The sequence below is a fragment of the Labrus bergylta genome, chromosome 9, assembly GCF_963930695.1.
Source record: "Labrus bergylta chromosome 9, fLabBer1.1, whole genome shotgun sequence".
Lineage (NCBI taxonomy): Eukaryota > Metazoa > Chordata > Actinopteri > Labriformes > Labridae > Labrus > Labrus bergylta.
In genome coordinates this window covers 9,722,769-9,746,799 of record NC_089203.1, presented here as the reverse complement: position 1 = coordinate 9,746,799, position 24,031 = coordinate 9,722,769, and the positions used below count along the sequence as shown (strand labels likewise).

The 24,031-nt window shown below is 40.2% G+C and overlaps 1 protein-coding gene across 2 annotated transcripts in view; it reads right to left on the bottom strand.

Annotated features, from left to right (window-relative positions):
• si:zfos-2326c3.2 (mitogen-activated protein kinase kinase kinase kinase 4) overlaps positions 1-24,031 on the bottom strand; it is a 55,753-nt gene that overhangs the window by 27,913 nt on the left and 3,809 nt on the right. For both annotated transcript variants that reach the window (XM_020634378.3, XM_065958562.1), the window contains exons 3-15: positions 17,480-17,536; positions 15,175-15,300; positions 14,940-15,050; positions 12,115-12,205; positions 11,799-11,929; positions 10,831-10,885; positions 10,503-10,581; positions 9,050-9,222; positions 5,569-5,641; positions 4,999-5,122; positions 2,952-3,059; positions 2,211-2,345; positions 158-223 (exon numbers count right to left, since the gene is read on the bottom strand). In XM_020634378.3, the coding sequence (XP_020490034.1) occupies positions 158-223; positions 2,211-2,345; positions 2,952-3,059; positions 4,999-5,122; positions 5,569-5,641; positions 9,050-9,222; positions 10,503-10,581; positions 10,831-10,885; positions 11,799-11,929; positions 12,115-12,205; positions 14,940-15,050; positions 15,175-15,300; positions 17,480-17,536 (1,329 nt within the window). The remainder of the gene's footprint in view (positions 1-157; positions 224-2,210; positions 2,346-2,951; positions 3,060-4,998; positions 5,123-5,568; positions 5,642-9,049; positions 9,223-10,502; positions 10,582-10,830; positions 10,886-11,798; positions 11,930-12,114; positions 12,206-14,939; positions 15,051-15,174; positions 15,301-17,479; positions 17,537-24,031) is intronic.

Genomic DNA, 24,031 nt, shown 5'->3' with positions numbered 1-24,031 from the left:
TTAACATTATGACCAAAACCATCAGCAACGATACATCAAATCAGACTGAATTCAAATATTTCAGAAGAAATTATAAACGCATTTTCACACACACGTTTAAAACAGAAAAATGAATGAGAGGTGAGAGATAAGAAAACATAGAGGAACGGTTTGTTACCTGCGCTGCAGACGAGTCCTGAGGCCTTACTGACACATCGCCACTACGCTTTCTGCCTGCATGCTCCTGTTGGACACACACACACACACACACACACACACACACACACACACACACACACACACACACACACACACACACACACACACACACACACACACACACACACACACACACACACACACACACACACACACACACACACACACACACACACACACACACAGCCTTACTTTAATTAGGGTATACTAAGGTCTCGAGATGTATTCTGTGATGTGGGAACTAAAATATTCAGAGTGTGCAAGATGGCATGGAGCTTTCAGCCAACACCCGCAACATTTAATATTTCATTATGACCTCTTTTTGAGTATCTCCTGGAAAATCTTTTTATAGTTACAAATATTGAAGACAGGTTTATTTTTACATGAACAACTTTTAATTAAATCAACTTTATTTAAATCTTTGCAGCGGTTGCACCATGGCCCTCAGATTGTTGTCAGGTTTGAACTGAGCTCAAACTTAAACTAAAGCTGGTTGACACAATTCAATTTTTTTAAATAAAGTTTGTATATTAAATAATAGCAGTACTTAATTTAAAGTCAGCATTCACACAACAGCTTGTAAAATCCTCTTTTCGACAATGTGAACACTGCTTGATTGCGGCACATTTACCTAATCAGTGTAAAGTTGGAGGAAATGTTTATAGCAATGCTTGTGTTTTAGATACAATTCCATTGATGCGTATTAATCCCAATGAAAATATCCATGTGCAGCAACATCACATTAAACCATGTAATGACACCTGTGTTGTCCCCACAACCACCGCCTGACGCCAGTCACCACCATCGATCAATCATGATTGGTAATGATTGATTGTTTGACATCAGCAACAAATAATTCATTATGGCATCTGCCCTTAAAGAACTGTCATGTCATGCAGCACTTCCTTGGATTATAGATGGCAGCTACCTTGTTCTGACCACATTAGAAATTTGAATGGTGCTGTAGAATTTGTCTTCTTAAAATCTGCACGTAGACAAACTTTAATAGATATTATTAGCATATCCAATGACTGTCCATATTGGCTAATTTTATCACAGGTATGCACTGATGTTACTAGATTTATTCACCAGTCAAATACAATTTCATGTGAGCATCATTGTCTTAAACAAGCAGTTGTCTTTCTGGCTGTTACCAGCACAGTGCGCTATATGGATTACAATAAGCATTGTCACTCTCCACAGTGTAAAGTGGTGATGCACATACATGCTCTGTTACGCTCCAGATGAGTGACCATCTTGTATTCTTGTATGTATAACACAACAGATGTATATATATCTATGTCCATATCTATCTCTACAGATAGAACATGGATCTAAGAAAGTTATTGGCCGATATAGCGGTATCAGGTTTTTTTTATCTCCTCAATACCTGATATTGGTATCGGCCCAAAAAAACCCATATCAGGGAGGCGGATATGAAAAATGCTCACTACCCCCACACGACACGGAAACTGAGGACCGCTACAGGTGCAGAGTGCACTCTCATAAAAGCAGGAAGTTGAACACTGTTCTCTCTTGGTCACCCCTGTGATCCTTAAATCACCAACAAAACCAAGAAATGTATTTATAGCATTGTATAATTTTTCACATTTTACATACTTCATTAATCCTACAAGGGGAAATGACTTTAACACCCTGTTATTGAGACATGCTACAAATACACACAGGCTAAAATACACACACGTGCACAAAGAGGATCCTATGGACATGGTGATGTCAGAGATCTACAGACGGGGGGGGTCGGCGGAAAGGCATACTGTACATCTATTAAACTAATCTTCTGTAATCAAATAAAGTTAAAGAAATTAGCACCTCATTACAAGGTTTCTTTTTGAAGTTATAGGTTGTGCACGACACGGGCGAAAGAATGAGCACCACTCTTCACCTACCATGATAACAGTACGGAGAACAGAGGTGACTAATTACCCAGTGTTTCGCCTACCATTATATTAGGGGGGCGGCCCTGATGTAGTGGAGAAGTTCATCTTTACCTGTCTCCTGTCACTCCTCCGGTTTCTCTCATCCAAGATGGTTAAGCTTTCACGGCGATCAGACTCCTCTCCAAGCAATATCTCCTTAAGCTCCGCCCACTGAAAGGCAACGTCTGTCAGCTGCCGCCTCTGCTGCTGCAATTAACAAAAAGTGCCCGCAATCAACAACTATAGTGACACAACACAGGCACACATCCAGGGGCGTGTCCAGACTTATACATATATAGACGTTGCCTAGCTCATTTCTTAAACGACACAAAAAGAAAAGCTATGTTCAAAGTCACAATTTACAGTCAGCATTACTATCATATGCACCTGTCTTATGAAATAAATGTGCAAAGTATTGATTTACAAAATAAAGTACAAACAAGTAAATAAACTACACTGAAGAAAACTACCTGCCATGCCACCCTTAGCAACCCCTCGACACGACCCTGCACACATCATTCAGGTTAACTTGATAATTTCGACTTTTGTTTTTCAGAGGGGAGTATAATATTATTATTTTTTTAAATCAGTAAAGTAAGAAAAGAAACTGAAGGTTTCAGGTCATTGTGAGGCGTCACAGATATGAAGGAACAGTAAAAGCTTCTCGTAAACATAGAGTTGATCAAAGCTTGTGGATTTTATCTGACTTTGTTGCTTATCAGAATATTTAACATTGCCAGCTGCAATCTTACACTCACTGACCTACACATGCTGAGCAAATACAGAAAGAATTTGTGCCTAAACTGTACTTACATCCTCCAACTTCTGCCGCTGCTCATGCTGCTGCTGGATTCTCTTCTGTCTATCAGCCAGTAACTGCTGTTTGTATCGTTCCTGCTCCTCCAACTGCTGCTGTAACGCCTAGACATAAATCATTCTATGATCAAATTTAAAAATGCAATTATGAACATCAGAACAACAAATCAGGCTTCAAACACTCTGAAGTATTAGATTTAGGGTGAAAATATATTAAAGGTAACATCAGTGTTTCCCCTACCATTATATTAGGGGGCGGGCCGCCCCCCCCCAACGCCCCCCCCCGCCTTTTAAAGATTTGTTTTTGGGCTTTTTGTGCCTTTATTGTAGGGATAGGATAATGGATAGAGTCGGAAATCAGGGAAAGAAGTCATTTAAGGATACCTTTCCGATAGAAAAGGACAGCTGTCATTAAAAGTAACCGATGAACACCAAGATTCCTTCAAGTGTTTGTGTCGGCGTGTCCCCCCACCCCCCCAACGCTGTAAACCTAGGGGAAACACTTAACATATTATGCAAAATATACTTTACCATGTTTTTCTAACACTCATATGTGTTCCTAGTCTGTCTACAAACCCCCCAATGATGAGAAAAGTCCATCCTCTCTGTCTTTTAACTGCTCCACTTTTCAGAAAATGTGTGATGAAACAGGCCGTTTGAAGATTTTCCCTTCATGACATCACAAAGGGCAGTAACCCCTCCCCTAGGTGGGTGACACTTCCACAGCTAGGTGTTTGTTCTGCCCTCTGAGTCTGTCTTCTCACTGTTGACAATAGAGTGAGAAAGCCAGCGCCACCCACGCCCCCCAAAGAGGGGCATGGTCTAACACAGCTAATTCACATTTAAAGCTACAGACACAGAAACAGCCTGTTCTGAGCAGGGCTGAAATAGAGAGGTTTATAGGTGGAGGGAAACATCAAAAAGATGTTCAGGGAGCTCTGAGACTTACTTTAACTGGTTGAAAAGGTGAATAATATGTGACCTTTAAGTTGACCTAGCTCTTTATTAAGCAATGGAAAAAACAACATTCAATGAGGACTTAAACTTGTCTGTTGTTTGGACTAAGTAAGTCACACCCAATAATTTAACAGGACTAACTGCATGGTGTAAATATGATTAAAGAAAATAATGGTCATTATAATCATTTCTCTACTTTCGAAGAAAAAAAACATGCCCATTTAAGTTCAGGTAACTGTGTTTGACAAAGTTCTAGACTAAAGGAATTCAATTAAAAAGCCTGAAGTCATGATCCTGAGAGCAAACCCTGTAATTATTACAATAACCTCTATCGAGTGCTGCAGTAACCAGTCCTAAAAGCCGGAGATGAATTAGCATTTCTGGTTCCATCGTCTTGAAGTCTGTTGGATATTTTGAATGAGTGCTTTAAGATACAATAAATTGATTCCGCCGCCCGGGGGCTCTCAATCAATATTACAACAAAAGATGACATTGGGGCTAGCGTGGAATCATGTTGATATAGTCGCTGAAGCTCGCTCGCTTTGTGTGCTGTCAGTGCTGTTATTGCTGAAAATAACTCAGAGTTTATTTTCAGCAATAATCCAAATAACCATGGAAAAAAACCCATAGGCTTTTCGTCAATGGAATCAAAGTAATGCTAACCAGTTTTCGATTGAAAAATACGTCATTCCTGCAGCACTCTGTTACTACTACTTTCCAATAAAAAACATCGATATGGCTGCAACTAACGCTTAAAATGATCAATTAATCTGCCATTTTAATTCTCACATAATCAAATGAACATTTTATCAATGTCAAAATGAATAGAAAAGCAAAGTGAAACCATTTCATTAATCATTTCTTTGAGTGAAGTCTTCAATTAGCTTGTAATGTCTGAGCAACAGGACAAACCCCAAACATATTCAAAACATCATCATATGACTCTGGAATAACAGCAACACATCGCAAGTCTGACACTGAGGAAAGTGAGTGTTTGTTTTTTTATTAGAAAATAATTAATATGATGGCTCAAGAAAATAACAAAGAGTACACTCATTAAGGTTGCAAATACTGAAACCTACTGTACCTGTTGTCTCTGTCTAGCCACACCTCCTCCGTGGCCTCCCTCTCTGCCGCCTTCGTGATCCTCTGTCTGCAGACGTAGAAACTCCCGTCTTAACGTCCACTCACCAGGAACATTCACGATGGAGCTTAATAAGAGGGAGAGAGAGTAAGCAATGATAAGGACCGCTGTTTTACATGTAGACAAATCTAAAGCTCAACCTGGGAGAAAGAGCCGAGTTCCCAGTGCCATCTGCTGTTTGAATGTCAAGGGAACGCAGCAGAGAGGTTAGTGATGAATGTGAAAAGCACTTAGGCAGATGGAGACTTGATGATGACACGAGCGCTGATGCTCGTAAAAATCTAAACACAGATTGTAAAACATATTTGAGAAATTGTTTGCATGTTTACCAGGATCCATGAACTGTGTGTGATCTTTGAATTCTCCCTTTTTTTTTTTTACATTTTCAGCTGATTTGTAGCAAAAACTTTTGTTCTCAATTCATATTTAGCTGCAAAACTCACCTGTTTGTCTTCACACCCAGTGACTCATTTCTTTCACAACATTCATGCCATTTTTTGGAAAGGCTTTTACCTGGGTTCTCCTTCCTCCTCCGTCACCTCGTCCTCGTCCTCTTCACCATCACTGTACTCGTACTCTGGACCCTCTGACACATGGAAGGAGCGAGAGAGAGAGACAGAGAGAGAGAGCAATGATCACTGGAAATGTAAACATATTAAATTTCTATGACTGAAATTATTGCAACAGCTGTAAATTATATCTGCAATGAGGGAACTAATCAATTGGTGGACCATTAAATCACTTGTCAGTTTCTTGGTTAAAGTGGGAGTGTTATGTAACATGAACATGCCATTGGCAAAAACCTTCAGCCTCTCCCTCTGCTGCCTCATATGACTCTTCCAAGCCCCGCCCACCAAATGACGCACCAAACATGCACGCCAAACTGTCTGTTCCACTTATCCAGTAATGTCTGCCACAGAGGACAGACACGCTGACAGAATACATCCTAAAAGTCAATGAAGCAACTGGTTTGCTCACAGCACCATCGCGGCCAGAAGAGGGAGCTAGAGAGAGCTGCCGACACAAGTCAAGTTGTCTCTGGATAACTCTTTACAGCATGGCAGTGATTGGCTAGTTACGTGCAAGCTAACCCTGATTGGCTGTTTGATTCAGACGAGATGATTTGAACAATAAAAACCAGATACAAAGTGACAGGCGCTCACAGACACAGATCAGACACAATTATTTAAAGGAACAGTTCAATACAGTATGAGCCTCCGGAGCCCCCTGCAGTAACAGAAGGGTGGCGTCACTCAGGCTTCGTCCAGCAATATTTACAGTTTATGATTTGGCTATCTCAATCTTAATATACAGGCAATGGTTTAAACCCTGGTAACCAGGGCCATTGAATGAATTAATCTCAATACCTGATGTAACAATTTAAATTGTGGATTGTACCTTTAAATTAAGACATAATTTGTTGCTAAGTTACTAGGGGAATGATGTCACTAGGAGGCTCCTTGAAGTTAGATTGAGAAGCGCTACTGCCATGGACGAATGTCTGTAACCGAGCTCCTACTTTTGCTTTTGCTTCTCTACTCAACAGTGACGTCATGTGAGGCATATTGTCCACAGGCCAGGAGTAAAGGCCAGTGAGTTAAGCATTTTAACCCAACACATGGTGTGAGAGTAGCCCAGCCCAACTTCAACATTTACTGAACTTGACATGCCATATGTTGCCATTAACACCCTGGAAGGTAACAAGTTACAGATGTGTTATTCTGGAACAGGATGGAAGAGGAACACAAATGAAGGGTAATACCTACTACTGCTGATGGACAATTGGGGCTCTTTTCTTTTTTTAAGAGTGATGCAGTTTTCATAAATATAGAGCATATTTGTCCAGAATACATTCTTTGGTATGCTGACACATCCCTTTGCGTCATGTCTGACGCATTGTTTTTTTTTTTTGAACGTTTTCTCACACACTTACTCTACAGGGAAACATGGGAAACACACACACACACAAATCAGTATTTAAACATCTTTAACAAACACACAAAATCTTACACATATGAACCCACGCACAACAAAAAAACAACACATGCAGTAAGTATCTTAGAGTCTACCAGCCATTGGAGTGTTTTTATAAGCTTACAGGAGATTAGAACCAGATGTCCAATCTGTTTCCTCCTTCCTTCCCCACTCAGCCTCTCTTCCACTCTGTTGCGTTTCTGTGTCACTCTCTCTTTTTTCTTCTTTTGTCATCACTCTACCTTTTAGTCTTAATAATGGACAATAAAAGGATTTCTTTCCCTGCTTGAATAGCAATGTGAGAACAAAAGAAGAGCGAAGTCATAAAAATCTTTCTCCTCTCTTTCCCTCCCCTGACTCTCGTATCGTATGCACTCCTGCAGTTCATTGACAGCACAACGTATTTCAAGAGGAGGGCTGGGATCAAACTCTTCTAACCTCCATTCATATTCCTCGATTGCCTCTCCTCTCATCTCGTCCCTTTATCCCCACGTACGTTGTGTTTATTATCGTTAGACATTACTCAATGAAATGGTGTAGAGAGAAGAGAAGAACAAGTCTGCCTTGTACAGTCTCCCTCGTCCTCATTTGTTCAATTTTCATTATGGTTCTCACCCCTCTATTTGATTCAATACAAACCAGTGGCTTAACTTGAACTAAGTGTAAATCAAAGCTTTTTTGGCTAGAGAACCCTGTTTTTCAACCAGTAGTAGGGAATGAACAATTTTTTTAAAGATGTGATTATTTGCCCGTGTAAGTGTCTTTCATTCCCTGAAATTTCTAGAGCCCGACCGATTCATCGGAAGGCCGTTAATAACAGCCGATATTAACCTTTCACATACTGTCGGTATCGGCTAATTTAATTCTCCGGTGTGCCGATAAATCTAGGTCTGTTGTTACTTCGGCTAATCGAAGGGTTCGATCCCCAGCTGAGCAACATGTCCGATGTGTCCTTGGGCAAGATGCCTAACCCTGCACTGCTCCCGCTGCTTCGGTGACGGTGTATGAATGGATTAGTGTTGTGCTTACTCTCTGATGTTCTGCTAACTGAATTGTAACATTGTAACATTGTAACAGAGGCTTTTAGCCAAAGCGCTGTACGTCAGAGTGAGTACAACACAAGCAAGGATCTGGAGAGGAGGAAACAATGTCAGTAACTGTAAACAACAAACAAAAGCTTTACGTCTGATCAGTCACACATGAGCTGACAGGAAGTGATCAGAGGCAAAGCACAACATCGACAGCTGTTCTTGAGAGTTTTAGTCATCATCAAAATCATCCTTAATATCGCCGTCGTCATCATCATCCATATCATTGTGTCTTTTACTTGAAGGGATCTTGTTCAACTGTAAAAAGAAATCATGTCTTCATTTTAAGTCTTTTTCACAAGTGTTTGATAACTGCATTTAAGGGATCAACACAATAAAAGTGTGTGTATCTATAGCTACATATCTCTGAAGATCGAAGACAGCTCTAGTTAGTGATATAGTCTAGATATTTCTTTTCCATAATAATGGACAGGTTAAGATGGTGGCATTCTGAAGAAAAAGTTGTCAGACACAGTAAATTGTAATATACACAGAGGCGCTGCTTGTCAGGAACGGCAGGCAACTGCTTGGGGCCCCAGACCAGTAGGGGGCCCTTGAGGGCTAACAAACTTTAAACCGAAGAAGGGGCCTGAAATGTACAAAACCTCAAAGGGGGCCCCATCTGACAGCACTCACTCCAGTTGCACTGTTAAGTGTTACATGCACTATTGCTGTGAAAACTAAAGTTTGCCAATGACAGATCCATCTATAGGAGAGACAAACATCTCCAAGTCCTGAATGATCTCTGCTATAAATTTTGAATAAAATAAGGAAATCCCATAGAAAAGGTTCTGGTATTTGTCCTCATAATATTCAAGTAACCATTATAACAACAGACTGCAGACCAGTAGACCATCCTTCCTTCTATCTGTCCCTGCTCTCTTCAGAAATTCAGACATCTGTCCCTGGTTCATCCATTCAATTCGCCTCACCTTTCTCCCTCTTCTTCCTGGTTCGATCTAGGTGATCTTTGAGCATGATGCGGACTTGTCTTTCATTAGCCAGGTCTCTGATGAAAGCGTGTTTCAGCAGGGTGTCCGTCGTGGGTCGATGCAGGTGGTTCTTGATCAGACAACCGTCAACAAAAGACAAGAAACGCTTCGACCTGCAGAAGACAGACAGGCAGGATTAGAGCGAGAATAATGAGTGGAATAATTATGGCATGAAAAACCACCACTTCTGAAATGTATGATTTTTTTATTTGTGCCACAACCACAGTCGTCCTCATTCATGCACGGACTGCTCCGTCCTCCACCTCAGCGGCAAGAAGTGTGGACAACAGGAATGTGAGGAATACAAAGGAGAAATACTTCCTGCATCTTATCCCATCTCCTTCTATCCCATTTTTCTTTAGTAACATACCAATGAGTAAGGTCTTTTACCTGCTCTTTTGTAAAGCCCCTTTAGATAACACCTGTTGTGAATTGGTGATGTACAAATAAAAATTCCTTATAACTAAGAGAGGGTTTCCTATATGAGAGGTCTAAATAAACACAATCCTAAAGCATTCAGCTGTCTATGAAGTCAGTCAGAAATGTTGAGTCATGATAACATGAAAAGAGGAATACAGAAAATGTTTCTAACAATGAAACATGATGGACACATACAAACAAAGCAGCAGTCAAATATGGATAAAAAAAATCACTGAAATCTCATGAAATGCTTGAATATCTGTTGAAACTCACCAAACGGTGGGAAAGCTGAAAAACACTTGTTGGAGTATAACCCAAAATCATCCTGTCAGAAATGTTGAGTTGAAAGGTGTATTGAGGTAAAATGTGTTTAAAGAAATCTCTACTAAGAGGTGTGCGTCCTGTGTGCTAAACTCGAAGAACAAGAAGGAGGAATATGTGTTGCATCTTGTTTTTTCGGTGTGCTCGCTGCCTTTGGGGAGGCCCTGAGGTAATAGGACTTGAAAGCACAGTGAACCCCAGACCATCGGAGCTATTAAAAGCTGTCCTGCAAGCTGTCCTGCAAACTTATCCATTATATATATGGTAGAGAAGAGAAGGAGACAGGATGACAGGAGAGGAGAGGAGAAAAAATAAAGAGAGAGAGAGAGACAGGTTGATAAAAATGAACGAGAATAAAAATGGCCACGTCAACAGAGGCCGTTAGTTATTATGTCTTTCCTAAAAAATGCCAATTTCAGTTGGCAGGTTTAGCTGGACGCCTACAGATCATGACAAGTGACTTTGAGTCTTCAGTTCCCTCCTGAGAAGAGAGTTTTGTGACACACGTTGTCTGATTGGCTGGTGCATCTAACCCACAATAAAGGGCACTTGAAAGTTTTTCTTTCCACAAGAGAAAACCGAAACAGTGCCCTGTGAATCCTGTGAGTGTGCGTGTGTGCGCGTGCGTGTGTGTGTGTGTGCGCAGGCTTACCATTTCTTTGATTTCAGTTTGGGCGGAGGGTTTCGTGGAATCAAAAACAGAGCTCTCATTGGATGCATGTCACACAGAGCTATGAACAAATAAGAGAGGGAATAAGAGAGTTACTGACCACTCAGACGACAGAGTTAGAGACTGAGAGAGAAAGAGGGGTTTAGGAATAAACAGGAAGAGAAATGGAAAGAAAAAATAAAAGACAGGAATACAAAGGGTTACAAGGATGAAGAAAAAAAAATGCAGAGTGAAAATATACGTAGAGAAAAGCAAACAGAACAACAACATTGTTTATCAATGTGTGAACATGTAAGTATGTCTAACTTACGAGGGGCTCCTTCAGCCATCTCCAAAGCAGTGATGCCTAAAGACCACAGGTCACTCTGTGGACGACAGGTAAGAGAAAAAGATGAGATCGGAGCGTTCTTTCATTTCCTGTTTGTGAACTGTGTGATGACATGGAGACAAAAATGATAGAGCTGACTACCATTTTTTTTTTTTTGGGGGGGGCTCGTTCACAGAAAGGTGAAAATGGTTCCCAGGTGCCATTATATTGTACAGCAGGTACAGGTGATAATGGCCCTGTAAGAAGGAATGTAAGTGCCCTGGCGAGATGCATTGATCCTATTATTATGAAAAGTGGAGAACATATAAGGCTTATTTAAGTAGTAGAATACTAAGTGACTACCCTTATCACTTCATCCACCATCCACCATGAAGATGTATGAATTAGTTACTTCTGATGGACTCTTTACTACGCAGCCTCTGCCTCAGTGTGTGAATGTGCAGGTGTGACCTGTGGTGTAAAAGCACTTTGAGTAGTCAGAAGACTAGAAAAGAACTAAACAAGCTCAAGTCCATTTACCATTTACTTTGGGTGTGGATGATTAATATCTACCTTAAAATGTTACCACTAATATCTGTTAAGTTTTACCTTCAAACATCACTCACGGTCAGCATTAGCTTATTTTTTAACTTTTTTTTGACTAATTTTTCTTTTTACTCGTGTTACTTTATCTTGTTTTTACTGATGGGCTTTTCTCTTCAGTACTGAGGACTGTTGCCACGTGATCGTGTTTTGTCCTGTCCTGGAGGCCGACTCACTCGCTGTAAACCAAATCTAGCTACGGGTACAGATAAAGTTACCTTACCTTACAGTTCAAAACACCAACACTTTTGCAGAAGGACTGATTGTTTGATATTCTGCTGGATATCTCACTTATACCTTCCCCAAACGAGAACTTATAGAGGGCTTTAAACCATGAAAAACATGATTGTTTCTGAGGAGTTAAGTACCCTGTAGTCATATGTGGCCTCAGAGTTCTCGTCACAGGCGATGACCTCCGGAGCCATCCAATAGGGAGTACCAATGAAGGTGTTTCTTCGACCTATCGTCTTATCCAGCTGTGCCGACACTCCAAAGTCAACTAAAGCAACAACAAAACAAAAAGAGGGACAATTTACTAAACAATCTTTGCTTCTTGAAACATGTTTTTCTATGTGTGGTTTGTGATTTATACACATGTTTGACTGTGTGATTGTTCGACAGTGTTGCTTGGAAGCAGCAGAAGTGCTTAAAAAAAACCACAATGCATGCGTTGATGCGTCATACCCAGTTTGACTTCGGCATTCTCTGTGAGCAAAACATTTTGTCCCTTAATGTCTCGATGAATCACATGATGGGAGTGAAGATGGGAAAGACCCTGCAGGAAGACAAATAAACACACACACACACATTACCACATCGATACACAGCGAGTCAGATGACCATTATCCCCAGAAATGTGTGGTGCCTTGTAAAGAGTAGCAGCATTATGTGCTTATTTGCAAGAAGCCTGACTATAAAGTACTGTTTATATCGAGCCAGCTGCAATACTTTTCACTCTCATGAACATGTTAAATAAGCTCATTTGGGGTAGCAGGGTGACCCAGTGGCCCAGGCTACCAGTTAGCACAGTTCAATGCATGTTAGCCTGTGTGTGTGTTTGTGAATGTGTTTGGACTCTCGCTTCTTCAAAGGAGGTAAAATAAACAGAGGAAGTGAGTCCTATTTCAGACAATGACTTCAACATGTTGTGCTGAGTGTCTGTGTGAGTGTGAGTGTGTGTGCACACTGCGGTGTTGAAACAATAAGGAGACAGCTTGGCTGACGGCACGAGGGAAAACACTGGCCACAGTCCAGCGCCTTTTGTCTCTCAAGACTTTAAATACAGGAAAATCATCCCACTATCCTTTGATGATGTCGGCCTTCAGGACAGAGATGCTGAAACTGAGTTGAAATAAGTGTATTCATTGGTTGTGTATGTGCAGAAGCACTTAGATAAACACCAAGACAGAAATGATCACAAACATCTCTGGGTCTCTCTCAGGACCTTATGAACTTTTAGAATGATAACCACAACATCGCACAGACATGTGTCTTAAACTGACCTTTGGAGTAAAAAAGGAATAAATAAACAGATGATTTCCCTCAGAGTCACAGTGGAAAGACATGAGAAGATACTGATGCCTGATTATTAAAGAAAAAATCACAGCATTGCAGCGTCTTTTTTCAGAGCGCTCCGCCTTTGTTGTGTGGCCGCTCCGAGCGCTCAAGTTGAATTTTTTTTTTAATTTTCAGAAAGGTGCTGTTGACGTCACCGGCGCTCTTCCCCAAATAAATTATATTTCCCGTATTTTTGACAACTACAGATCGTGTTTGGTACTCACATCCTCTCTGCTCTGTGTCTGAACGGGAAATAAACAAACTCAAATATAAAACATACAGTAAAAAGTAACAGAGCAGTGTCGGTTATACAGCTGCCTTTGTTAACAGTCTGTGGTCATGGAGACAGAATGGACGTGCAGCGCTTTTCTTCCAGTGCTAACACTTCATGCAAGAGCTCCTGAGGGCACAGCAAGCACTTTTCTGCCATGAAAAACTCTGGGTGGACACAGGGCCTTAGGTTTCCAGTGCAACAACAAAATCTCATCCAGCGTTTAGTTTAGCAAATTGTTACCTTTCCCAAACTTAAAAAAAGCCTGAACCAACACGTCAGGAAGCAACACCTCGGAACAAAAGGTATCTTGTAATTCTTTCTCTGTAGTGGACATGTGTTTATTTGTTCGGCCACATTGAGTACTAAAGTATAAAACTGGCTGGCACCGGTGTGTGTGTGCGCTCTGGATAAACAATGAAGAGAAACACAGGTCGCACTTTACACGATGTCTACACTCTGCTCGTTGCTGGGGGAATACAAGGCAGGTCATATCTGGCTCTTTAATTCAAAGTCAAACAGACTAGTTCATGGAGATCAAAAAGGTGAAAGGTGAATTAAAAGTTTGATTAAATCCATTTGCTTTTTGGGGCGGTTATATCAGCGGCCATGGTTTCTAATCTGGTCCGCTTAAAAACAGGGTTCACACATTCCAGACCAAATTAGGGAAGTGAATCAAAATGCAGTGCACTGTGAGTTGATTTGGTCGTCTGTAACGTTAACCACACTTTACACATCGCTCTGGTTGATATGCCAGTTTAGCCTGACACAGCACACATATAACTTTATCTCCAGTTTATCAATGAAATTACAGCTAAACTGTGCCGCACTACAGGATGCCATTCTTCTACTGTCCTGTTGTTTACTTTCAGGTCATAGTGCAGTTTCGGCTGGATGGCAGCAGCCTCTGACCAGAGCTACATGCTGCATTCAGGTTCCTAGCTGTAACAACAACAAACAGCGTGGATGCTAAAAAGAAGATGCGTTTAATGTCTCTGTTACAAGTTATATCTGAGCAAAACGTTGATGTGCATACACACATTTTAAAAAAAGTATCTTAACATTAACAAAACATCTTTTGTCCCCCATGTTGATGACGAAACCTATTTCTTTCCCAGGTTTCCAAATTGTTGTTCTGACTTGAGCAGGCGTTCATGTCCTTTTTTACAACTCGGAAAACTTCCTTTTCAGATGTTTCCAACGTCACATGTATAACCCAACTAGTGACGGGTGGCTACAGTACACAACATTAGAAAGGCTTTGGTGCGCTTGACAAAGTTCAGTCTGAAAGCAAACCGACCAAATGAAAAATGCAATACTGTTCTTCGACCCTGAATCTCACCGAGTCCACCGGACTTCATATGTCAAAGTGACCTTAAAGGAATACTTCTGAGAGCAGCAGCTTGACTCATTGCACTGCTCTTTACTGAGTCCAAAACACTTTTTAGATTTTCTGTGAAGCACATGTTTTATAAATTCTGTTTATTATCACTATTTTATGGTCTTGTAAAAGGTGACACATTTTCAAAAGGATATAGATAAATAAAGTCCTTATACAAAAAGGTTTATGTTGCCTATCTGACCCCAGAGCCTACCAGGCCTTTGTAGGGTCAAGTACTGGCACATGTACGCTGTGGTGAGCATGTGTGTGTTTTTTTTTTTTTTTTTACATGAACCTTACCCTGAGCACCTCTCGGCAGATGTAAGCTATCCAGTCCTCCTTGAGACAGTTCCCCTTTGTCTTCTTCACCAAGTCTGTCACAGAGCCGGCTCCACAGTACTCCATCACTAACTAAAGATTAACATAGAGAGAGATTATTCACAAGCACACAGGCACCAGACAAAACAAGAGTGACTACTAGGTGAAGGTGAGAACAAGTCATATTGTCTTCATTTTGAACCAGATAGCAACAAACCCAGAGCTGGTGGTCCTGTCCAGCAGGACCTTTCCTGATAAAAGCTCCGTAATAAGTCGCAATGTTCCTGTGGTGGGAATAGCTCTTCAACATGTTGATCTCCAGTTTGATCTCCTCCTCTTCCTCCTTGACAAAACAACAGATAGAACAGAAAACATCCATGTCAGAGATGTATTTTCAGGAGTTCTAGAGAACTCAGTGTAATGCTAGGACGTACAACTACTCCAGATCAACAGTCTCACTCCATAGTTCTAAGAAAGATATCAGCTGATATCGGTGTTGGAATTTTTTGCTCCCTAATGTCAACATCGGCCCCAAAAATCCTATATGGGTTCAGCCCCACAAGACCAACTTCCATATTATGATCCACATCGGGACTTGAACTGACAACCCTCCAGTTCACAAAGTCCCTAAAGACTGAGCTAATGCCGCCCCATTTCATACAAACGAATACGGCTGTGTCCAGATAGAAAGCATCTCTAACAAGACTGTCGTGTACATTCTTGATAACCTTTCACCCGGCTTCATTTAACAACAGAGGCTAGAAGAATTAGTAGTTTCTTTTGTTTGTTTTATCACTGTAGATCCAGGAAGTGACTTCTGACTCCTCCAATGCAGTGAACCCCTAAATCTATACTGAGCTTGAGTAGAGGTGGAGGAAGGAGGGTTGAGATTGAGGATCTGTATGTGTGGCTGTTAATCAGAAAACCACAGAGGAAATGACAAAGAGCTTCTCCCAGTCACTGACCTGCTTTAAATCTCCACACGACAGAAGGGAAGAAAATGACAAGGCAAAGATTGAACTTTCACCTCCAACTGAAACACAAAGCCATCTGCCTTTGTGTGTGTGTGTGTGTGTGTGTGTGTGTGTGTGTGTGTGTGTGTGTGTGTGTGTGTTTGTGTGTGTGTGTGTGTGTGTGTGTGTGTTTGTGTGTGTGTAACAAAAAGAGAGAAGGGAGATAATAGCCAAGCATTTCCTGTTAAACACTTTGTCCCAGAGAAAAAAGTCCCATCAACAAGGAAAGGGGCCAAAGAATAATCTGGTAAATAAATTACATAAAAAAAACAATAAATATTGTGAAATATATCAACGTTTATATTCTGAAGCCCAGTGTGATGTCTTCAAAAGTCTTGGTTTGTCCTAGATATTAAAAAAAAAGTTAAAGGAACGAATCCAAGTAAATAAAAAGAACAACGTTTGGCACTACAAACAGCCCAATCATTCATGAATCGTGAGCAGCAGGTATAATGTTTACCATGGTAATGACTTTGGTTTAACATATGAGCTTGCGTATTCATGCTAATTTCATGTTTTCCAAATGCATTGTCTTATCATGCGGAGTGCAACATCTCAACACAAGTCTCTAATGTTCATCATCATCCTGAAGGATTCTTTTTACAATTCAGATACTACATTTTGAATGATGACTAAAATGTTCAACATCCACTTTATAGTCTTTATCATGTTAAACATTAAACATGTGCAATGTTCCTTCACATACTCCTTACTCTCTGTCAAATACTACATTCATATAACCTCCCAATTATAACAACAAACATATTCTGAGGGAAACACAGCCTGTCCAGAAAAGGGCCACATTTGATCCTAAAATGCTTCTCTGCCTCACGGCACAGCATAACGTCTCACAACCTGCAGCATCATGCTGTTGTTAGCCCACGTTAAAACACTTTTACAGTGACTGCTGATCTACACCTGTAAGCCCCAAGCCATGTCCTATAAACCCTCCATAATCTGATCGTTTGCTCCCATGCAGCTCTCTAAAACATTTTCTCCTGTGTTGTGTGCTCCTTCAATTTTTAAATCAAAATCAGAGGTGCCGACACACCACATAATAACTGTCTAGCAGTCTCTACTTTCTTTTGTCTTGCCTCTTATATTATAATCCTATAGTGCAGTGGTTCTCAACTGGTGGGTCGGGACCCAAAAGTGGGTCGCGGAGCTGTTTTCAGTGGGTCCCAATGTGTGTGAATTGTGTCAAAAAGATTATAAAGCACTTATAGTTCTGTTTTATACCGTCCAAGCTCCAAACTTAAAAAAAGGAATCTGATTGACTGAAAAATATCAGAAATGTGGTTCGCAATTTCAAACCAGGTCAGCTCACTCTACTAATATCATTTATAGGTCATCAACATTCACTGACAGCTTGCCTATGATGACATTGAAGACATTTTTCACAGTTAGAGTTTTACCTAACTATTCATTTGTCTCACCAGAGATGAGACAAAGAACACAAAGGAAGAAATGAAAAGTAGAAATAGAAAGGAAACGTGAATAAGTCCGTACCTCTGTGACTTCCATGACTTTGATAGCTGCCAGTTGGCCTGTCTTGACATGACGACCCTGAAGGAATACATGAGCAAAAGTTAAGACCCAAATAGAAAGAAAAACTGAACACAGAATATATGGATTTTTTTCCACCAGTTTACATGTTTCAGTATGTTCCTGTAGGAAAAAAACAAACATGTAAAACAAGAAACATACAGTCAGGTGAAAACTGGAGGGGAAAGTCGAGATAGAACTGAATATGTGCACTCAGACTATGTAAACATTTTTAAAGGATTGATTTCCTCTCAAATCCAAAGACCTTATTTTTAAACAAACTATATGATTTGTAAAGACTGGACATCTTTCATAGCTTTAAAAGTTCCTGTCTTTCTGTTTAGATCCTTTCAGACTCTGCTCCTAGTGGACATTTATAGAGAAAAACAAACAAACAGAGAGCAGCTTGTTGTGACTACTGCTCCTCTGTGTGTGCGGTGGTTTGCATTATCTGTGTTTCTTGAGGCCTTAACATTAGCTAGGTCAGCATTCCAGCTACTGGCTGCTGGCTAGGGATTTCCTTCCTCCCTATATTTTAAACTTTCCATTGTTTATTTCACGATCAGACACGGAGCAAAGAGGATGTGGGTACAAGACACAAAACTGCGTGGAATATCATACATTTGGAAAAGAGCGCCAGTGACGTTAACAGCACCTTTCTGAAAAGTTGACAGATTTTCAACTTGAGCGCTCGGAGCAGCCCTGGGTGCTGGGTGTACTTTTTCTTCTGGTGACGCGCTCTACTCATTGTAAACAACTGAAACAAGACGCTGGCGCTCAGGGTCAACAGGGCCTTAGAGGACAAGTGAACCCAAACCATACTACAAATATGACCAAAGAGAACCAACAGATCCTCACTGCAGGGCTCAAGCCTTCAGATTTTGCCTTACTTTTGTGAACTGTGAGCAGTTCATTATGAATATATGCACTGAAGGCTGGATGAACTGATTAACAGAGTGTAGTATCTTTCATAATGTTTTTAATTATTTTATAAACAAGCTTTATACAGAATTACTAAATATCATGGTATATGGTAATATATATGGTCTTGACTAAAGTGGGTGTAAATACTTTACTGTTAAATTGATGATCATTTCAATGTCCTTCCTTAACGTATTCATTAATTCACAGGTACAAAGGTGTTTAGGTAATCGTGCATCAACAGTGTGCATCACATGTGTGCAGGTTCCTAATCTGTCTTACTGCACCCAATGTTATAAAGTCAACCCAATAATCGAAAACAGTAGTGAGTCCATCACTTTATTTGTACGCATACACCACATCAACTCTTCAGTGTGAATATTTGGATTGTGATCATTTTCAATGCAAGAAATGGTTCTACCTAGAAAATTTTATTTTCTTCATGAAGGCACAGAAGACGGAGGAAGATGAGAGCGAGAGAGAGAGAGAGAGAGAGAGAGAGAGAGAGAGAGAGAGAGAGAGAGAGAGAGAGAGAGAGAACAGAGCTGTAGAGTTCTGTCAGGTGAGAAGGGGAAAATTTAAAACGTTGTCATGAGTCAAAAAACTGACAAGATACTAGAGTGTATTTAAGCTCTGATGTATGACAGGGCTGTGTGTGTGTGTGTGTGTGTGTGTGTGTGTTACACCCAAGGTCATTATACTACCACTATACTCAATAAGTCAGATAATATTTATGTACAGACAAAGAGAAAAGCCTTAAGACAAAGACTGGATGGAGGACTTCGTCATGTTAAATATTTGCCTATCTGTGCCGAGTAATCTTTGTAAAGTACACTGTCTGGCAAAAAAAGGATGTCTGATAGGACACATTTCCACATCATAATGTAGGCCATGGGGGATGTTGAAACCTGTATGACGATCGATTATTTCAACATTCAAGAATTCTCAAAAAATTTCCCAGAACTAAAACTCAGTAATTCTAACATGTAAGTTATAACACAATCTGCATGTTGCAAGGCCTGAAGCCCAGCACAGAATTGCAGAATGGCGCAAAAAATAGTTATTTCTTGCAAGTGTAGCACAATTAATACAAGAGGTTTTGGCACACAATGCAGTTATGCTTCATCGTGCTGCTATGTACAGGACAGACCTGCTAAGAGGATGGACTCCGCACCAGTTTGCTCTCTCTCTCCAAGCATTAAAGGAGCAATATGTAAGATATCTACCAAATCAAATGATAAAATGACCTCACTATATCATCAGACATGAAAACATGCTGTGTTGAAGTGCTGACTTCTCTGACAACAAAGCAGCCATCAGTATGTCCTCCTTCTAACTTTAGATTCTGCTCCTGACTGGTCTGTATTTGTTTGGCGGTTTTAAGGCACCTACACACGATCGTTTTGGACAACCCTTGGTTTGGCAAACCAACAGGTGTTGTAGCGATGGAAGCGGGCAAGCGAACGGGTTCAGATATAGCTGATTCTAAAAAGCCTCGGCATGTTTCTAATAATTAATGATTGAGATGATTGACAAATGTTCCTCTGTTCCTTTTACAGTTTATTATGACAGACAATAAAGAGCAATTAAAATTAGCCATCTGTTTTTTTTTCAACTTTTATTCAGTAGCAAAATCAGACTTTATTTTGAAGGAAATAATGATTTGACATTTATCTGGATAATTATTGATTTTGACTGATGTGATTTTTTTTCATTGTGATAACAATTTTAGTTATATCGCCCAGGATTAGTTAAGGGCATATCCAGTTTTCAGAAACAAACTTAATACAAACAAATCATACCCGAGATCCTAGTGCCCATACTGTGATGTAATAAAGTTCAGAGATCCTTAAAACATGTGAGTATTGTATGTATTCTACTTGAGTTTAAGTATGTACTGAGTGGATGACTAACATCTTTGGATAAGTCAAAAGCATTATTGAACAGATCAATCGATGAAATTGTCTCACTCACTCTTGAGTAAATCAAGCATTAAAGTTCTCAAGCATACGCTCACATGTTAAACAAACTAATCTGTGAAGTCATGATGGTTTGAAGAAGCAGCAACCTCCGATGTTGAAAAATGAAGCCAATGCGGAAGTGAAAAAAAACTAAGTTCCATAAGTGTCCACTTGAGACTGGCCGGAAAAAAAGCCAGGGAATCCCCATTATGTCCCATGTTAATACAACAGAAAAAAACATGATAAAGTGGCCACAGCTCATTTCTTTATTGGCACACACTGTACAGGTGGTTCATCTGTTTTGATTTATTAAAGCTAAGCGTTGTTCATAGTTTTGCATATATTCATCGACTTGGTTGAAGTGACTGACGGGTGGACGTGTTGTAGCTGTTTGCCAGAAGGCTGGAGGCCCGCCTCAGCTCCAACAGATTGAATAACAGTTAGGTGGAGATATCATTTCCAATATGTCGACCACCATTGTTCGGACTTCAAAATCCCTCCTCAGAAAACAATGGGTGACATCACTGAGACTACATCCATGTTTTATACAGTCTATGACTTTGAACAGTGGGATCTAGTGCACACATCACCCCATTGTTGCTTATCCCATTTGGAGTTGGGGTGCCTTGAGCCGATCTCAGCTGTCATTGGTACACTCTGGACTGGTAGTCAGTCAATTACAGAGAAAACAAACGAGGCACATTCACATCTACAGGCAATTTGGAGTCACCAATTAACCTAACAAGCATTTCTTTCAGAGGAAGCCAGAGTACCCAGAGGGAAATCGCGCAGGATTGTTGGTGAGGACCCCCCCCCCCCCCCCTTTGTTTGTAGTTTCTGCCTCTTAAATGGACGTTTTTCTTGCCACTGTAACTTTTGCTAAATGTTGCTTAGTGCTCATGATGGATTAACGTTGGGTCACGCACAAACACACACACAAATAATGTCAAACTATAAGTGCACTACAAATATGATGTCAATGAAAGGTTACTAATGCATCTATGTATGACAATAACATACATGAAATAATGCCGACACATTAAAGATCTAATGTATGAATAATGCTTGACTGACTCCAACTTCTCGGAGTGATATTCTCTCAAGCTGTCTCTCTCCCATCTCCCTCTGCTGTGTCTCTTTATTAGTCCCATACAATCTGTTAGTAACATATGTGTACTTTGTGCTTTGATGGACATCCCTGGGTGTACATTTTGATAAATGAACAACCTTTTCCCAGATTCAGATGCAATCTTTACGGGCTGTGATTACAGAGCTAAGAGGGCTCCACAGGTTTGACATTATACTGACTACAGTGGTGATCTCTCTCATTCCTTTATAGGATGAGAATGAGATCTTAGAAAGTGAACTGGTCTTTACTGTGCTCATGGGTACACTGTCAGGCCATACATTAAACTGTCACTCTGATCAATTATAACAGGTTTGTTAATTAAGATAAATAAATAGATCACTGATAGTTTTTCAGCTCATCTAACTTCATGGCAGTGTGTTCTGAATTCCTGCTGTACTTTTAATTATCCTTAAACATTTAGAAAGTAAAGAGACCAGTCACTTGTAAGGATATTCTGGTTGACTTCCCCCATATTTTCAAGACTCTGGGATACACAACAGCACATACACACTGACACTGGAACACACACAAACACACACACACACACACAGGCAATCAACACAAAGCAAAGCTATGAGCCTGGTGGGGGGCACTTTCCTCTTCTAACTCTATTTTCATCGGCCACTCTCCCTCTTCCTTCCTCTCTTCCTCTCTGTCGTTTTGTCTTTCACCTCTGCCTTCCTTCCCTTGGGCCTTTCTCACTCGCTCACTTTCCTTTCTTTCCTCTTCATCGTCTTATTTTGTCTTGGTTCCTTTGCCTCCTCTCGTTTACTTTTACCTTTAACAAGCAAATACAAACCCCGCACAATTTCAGAAAATGCTTTCTTTCTTTCTTTCTGTTTCTTTTCCTTCAGATCAAACACCAATGTGACTTTGCACAATCGTGCCACAAAGATTATTACACATTATTATTACCTGTTTGCATAACTGAGTAGTACAAACCATGGAACTAGAGCCCGACCAATAAATCAGACGGCCGATAATATCTGCCAATAGTAGCACGTCACGTAACTTACAGTAAAGGCTTATTTTATCTCTGATATCTGCAGATAAAAGTACGTTTATTCAACTTTTTTTTTTACATCTTTTTGTATTCGTAATTGTTCTTTTCTAAATAAAAATCAGTGTTTCAGTGCACTGTTATAATTCTGGCAAATAAAGTTCAACTCTAAAAAATAGTCTACATTATAAATCTTTTTCAAAAGTGTTGGATAAAAGCATTTGAAGGATCAAAGCAATGCATTAGTGTGTATATGTATATATGAATAAATAGGTTGCTTTGTAAAGTGACCATCATCCCCAAGGGCAAATGTGAACCTACTGAACCAGCTTCATTACTAGTTGAGTGCTAGGCTCTGATGGCTATATAGCATCTGAAACATCACACTCTAGTGCTCTTCATGATCTAGGTTGTTGGTGTAAATCTTCGTTTTTGCATTTTTGAAACGCTTGTCAGCACATCAGTCAGCCTGAGTAGTGTAAGAAGGATGATATGTAGGTCACAAAAAATGGGAAGTGATCCTAAAAACTGGTAGCATTAGAAGAAGTCGAAGTGAGTCACTCTAAAAATGTATTAACGGCAGCTGTTTTCTGGCACTTCACAGCCCATGATGTCAGCATGGTGTCACCATTTGGAAGGGCTTTACTGAGGTACAGAGGTTGAGACACTTTAACATGTGACTGTAGGAGCTGGGGATCAAAACCCAAACCTCCCAGTTAAGAGACAGCTACCACTGAGCCACAGCAGCCCCTTCAGACAATAGTCACAACATCAGGATGCTGGCATTTTCCCGTCAACCAAATCCTGCCATTTTTTTTTTAATTTTGTGAGTATTTTACAAGATATGCTATAAAAATACATTATATAATCTATTATACATTTAGTTCAGCGTCTTGTATTTGAAGCCTGTTAACCCCCCAACAGAGTCCTAAGTTAGCGCTGCAAATATTTGTGAAATGACCAACACTACAATATGTATTCTTTCTTCAATATATGTTGCCAAATGAAAAGGTATTTATGCACAAATAAATAACATTTTTCTATGAAAATCCAAACAACTAATAATTACCTATGCCACTTTTTTACGTTTTGGACATTAAGTTTATTTTCTTACAAAAAAAGATCTCCCAGGTCAACGTCAACCATTTTTTGACAACTTGTGTTCATTTGTGTGTCAAGCCTGACCGCAACATTTTGAAACATACCCTCACTGTCTGTCGACTCACACAGAACTACACCGTGCCTTGTGCGTCCCTTTTCTGTGGCGGCAGCCGCTTTCCCTGATTATCTACATTTTACAAGCATTCTTACATTTTAGTTTACTTTCTGAGATTGTATGACTTAATGTGAGTCTTAGTGTGAATGTTTGGATGTTTTCATGCTACTGAGCCTCAACAAAAGATAATTTTGTGTCAGTATGTGATAGATAATGACGTTTTTTGAATCTTGAATCTCATAAGGACACAGACTCTGCATGCACCGAGGTCAGGTTGACTCTGTGCTCT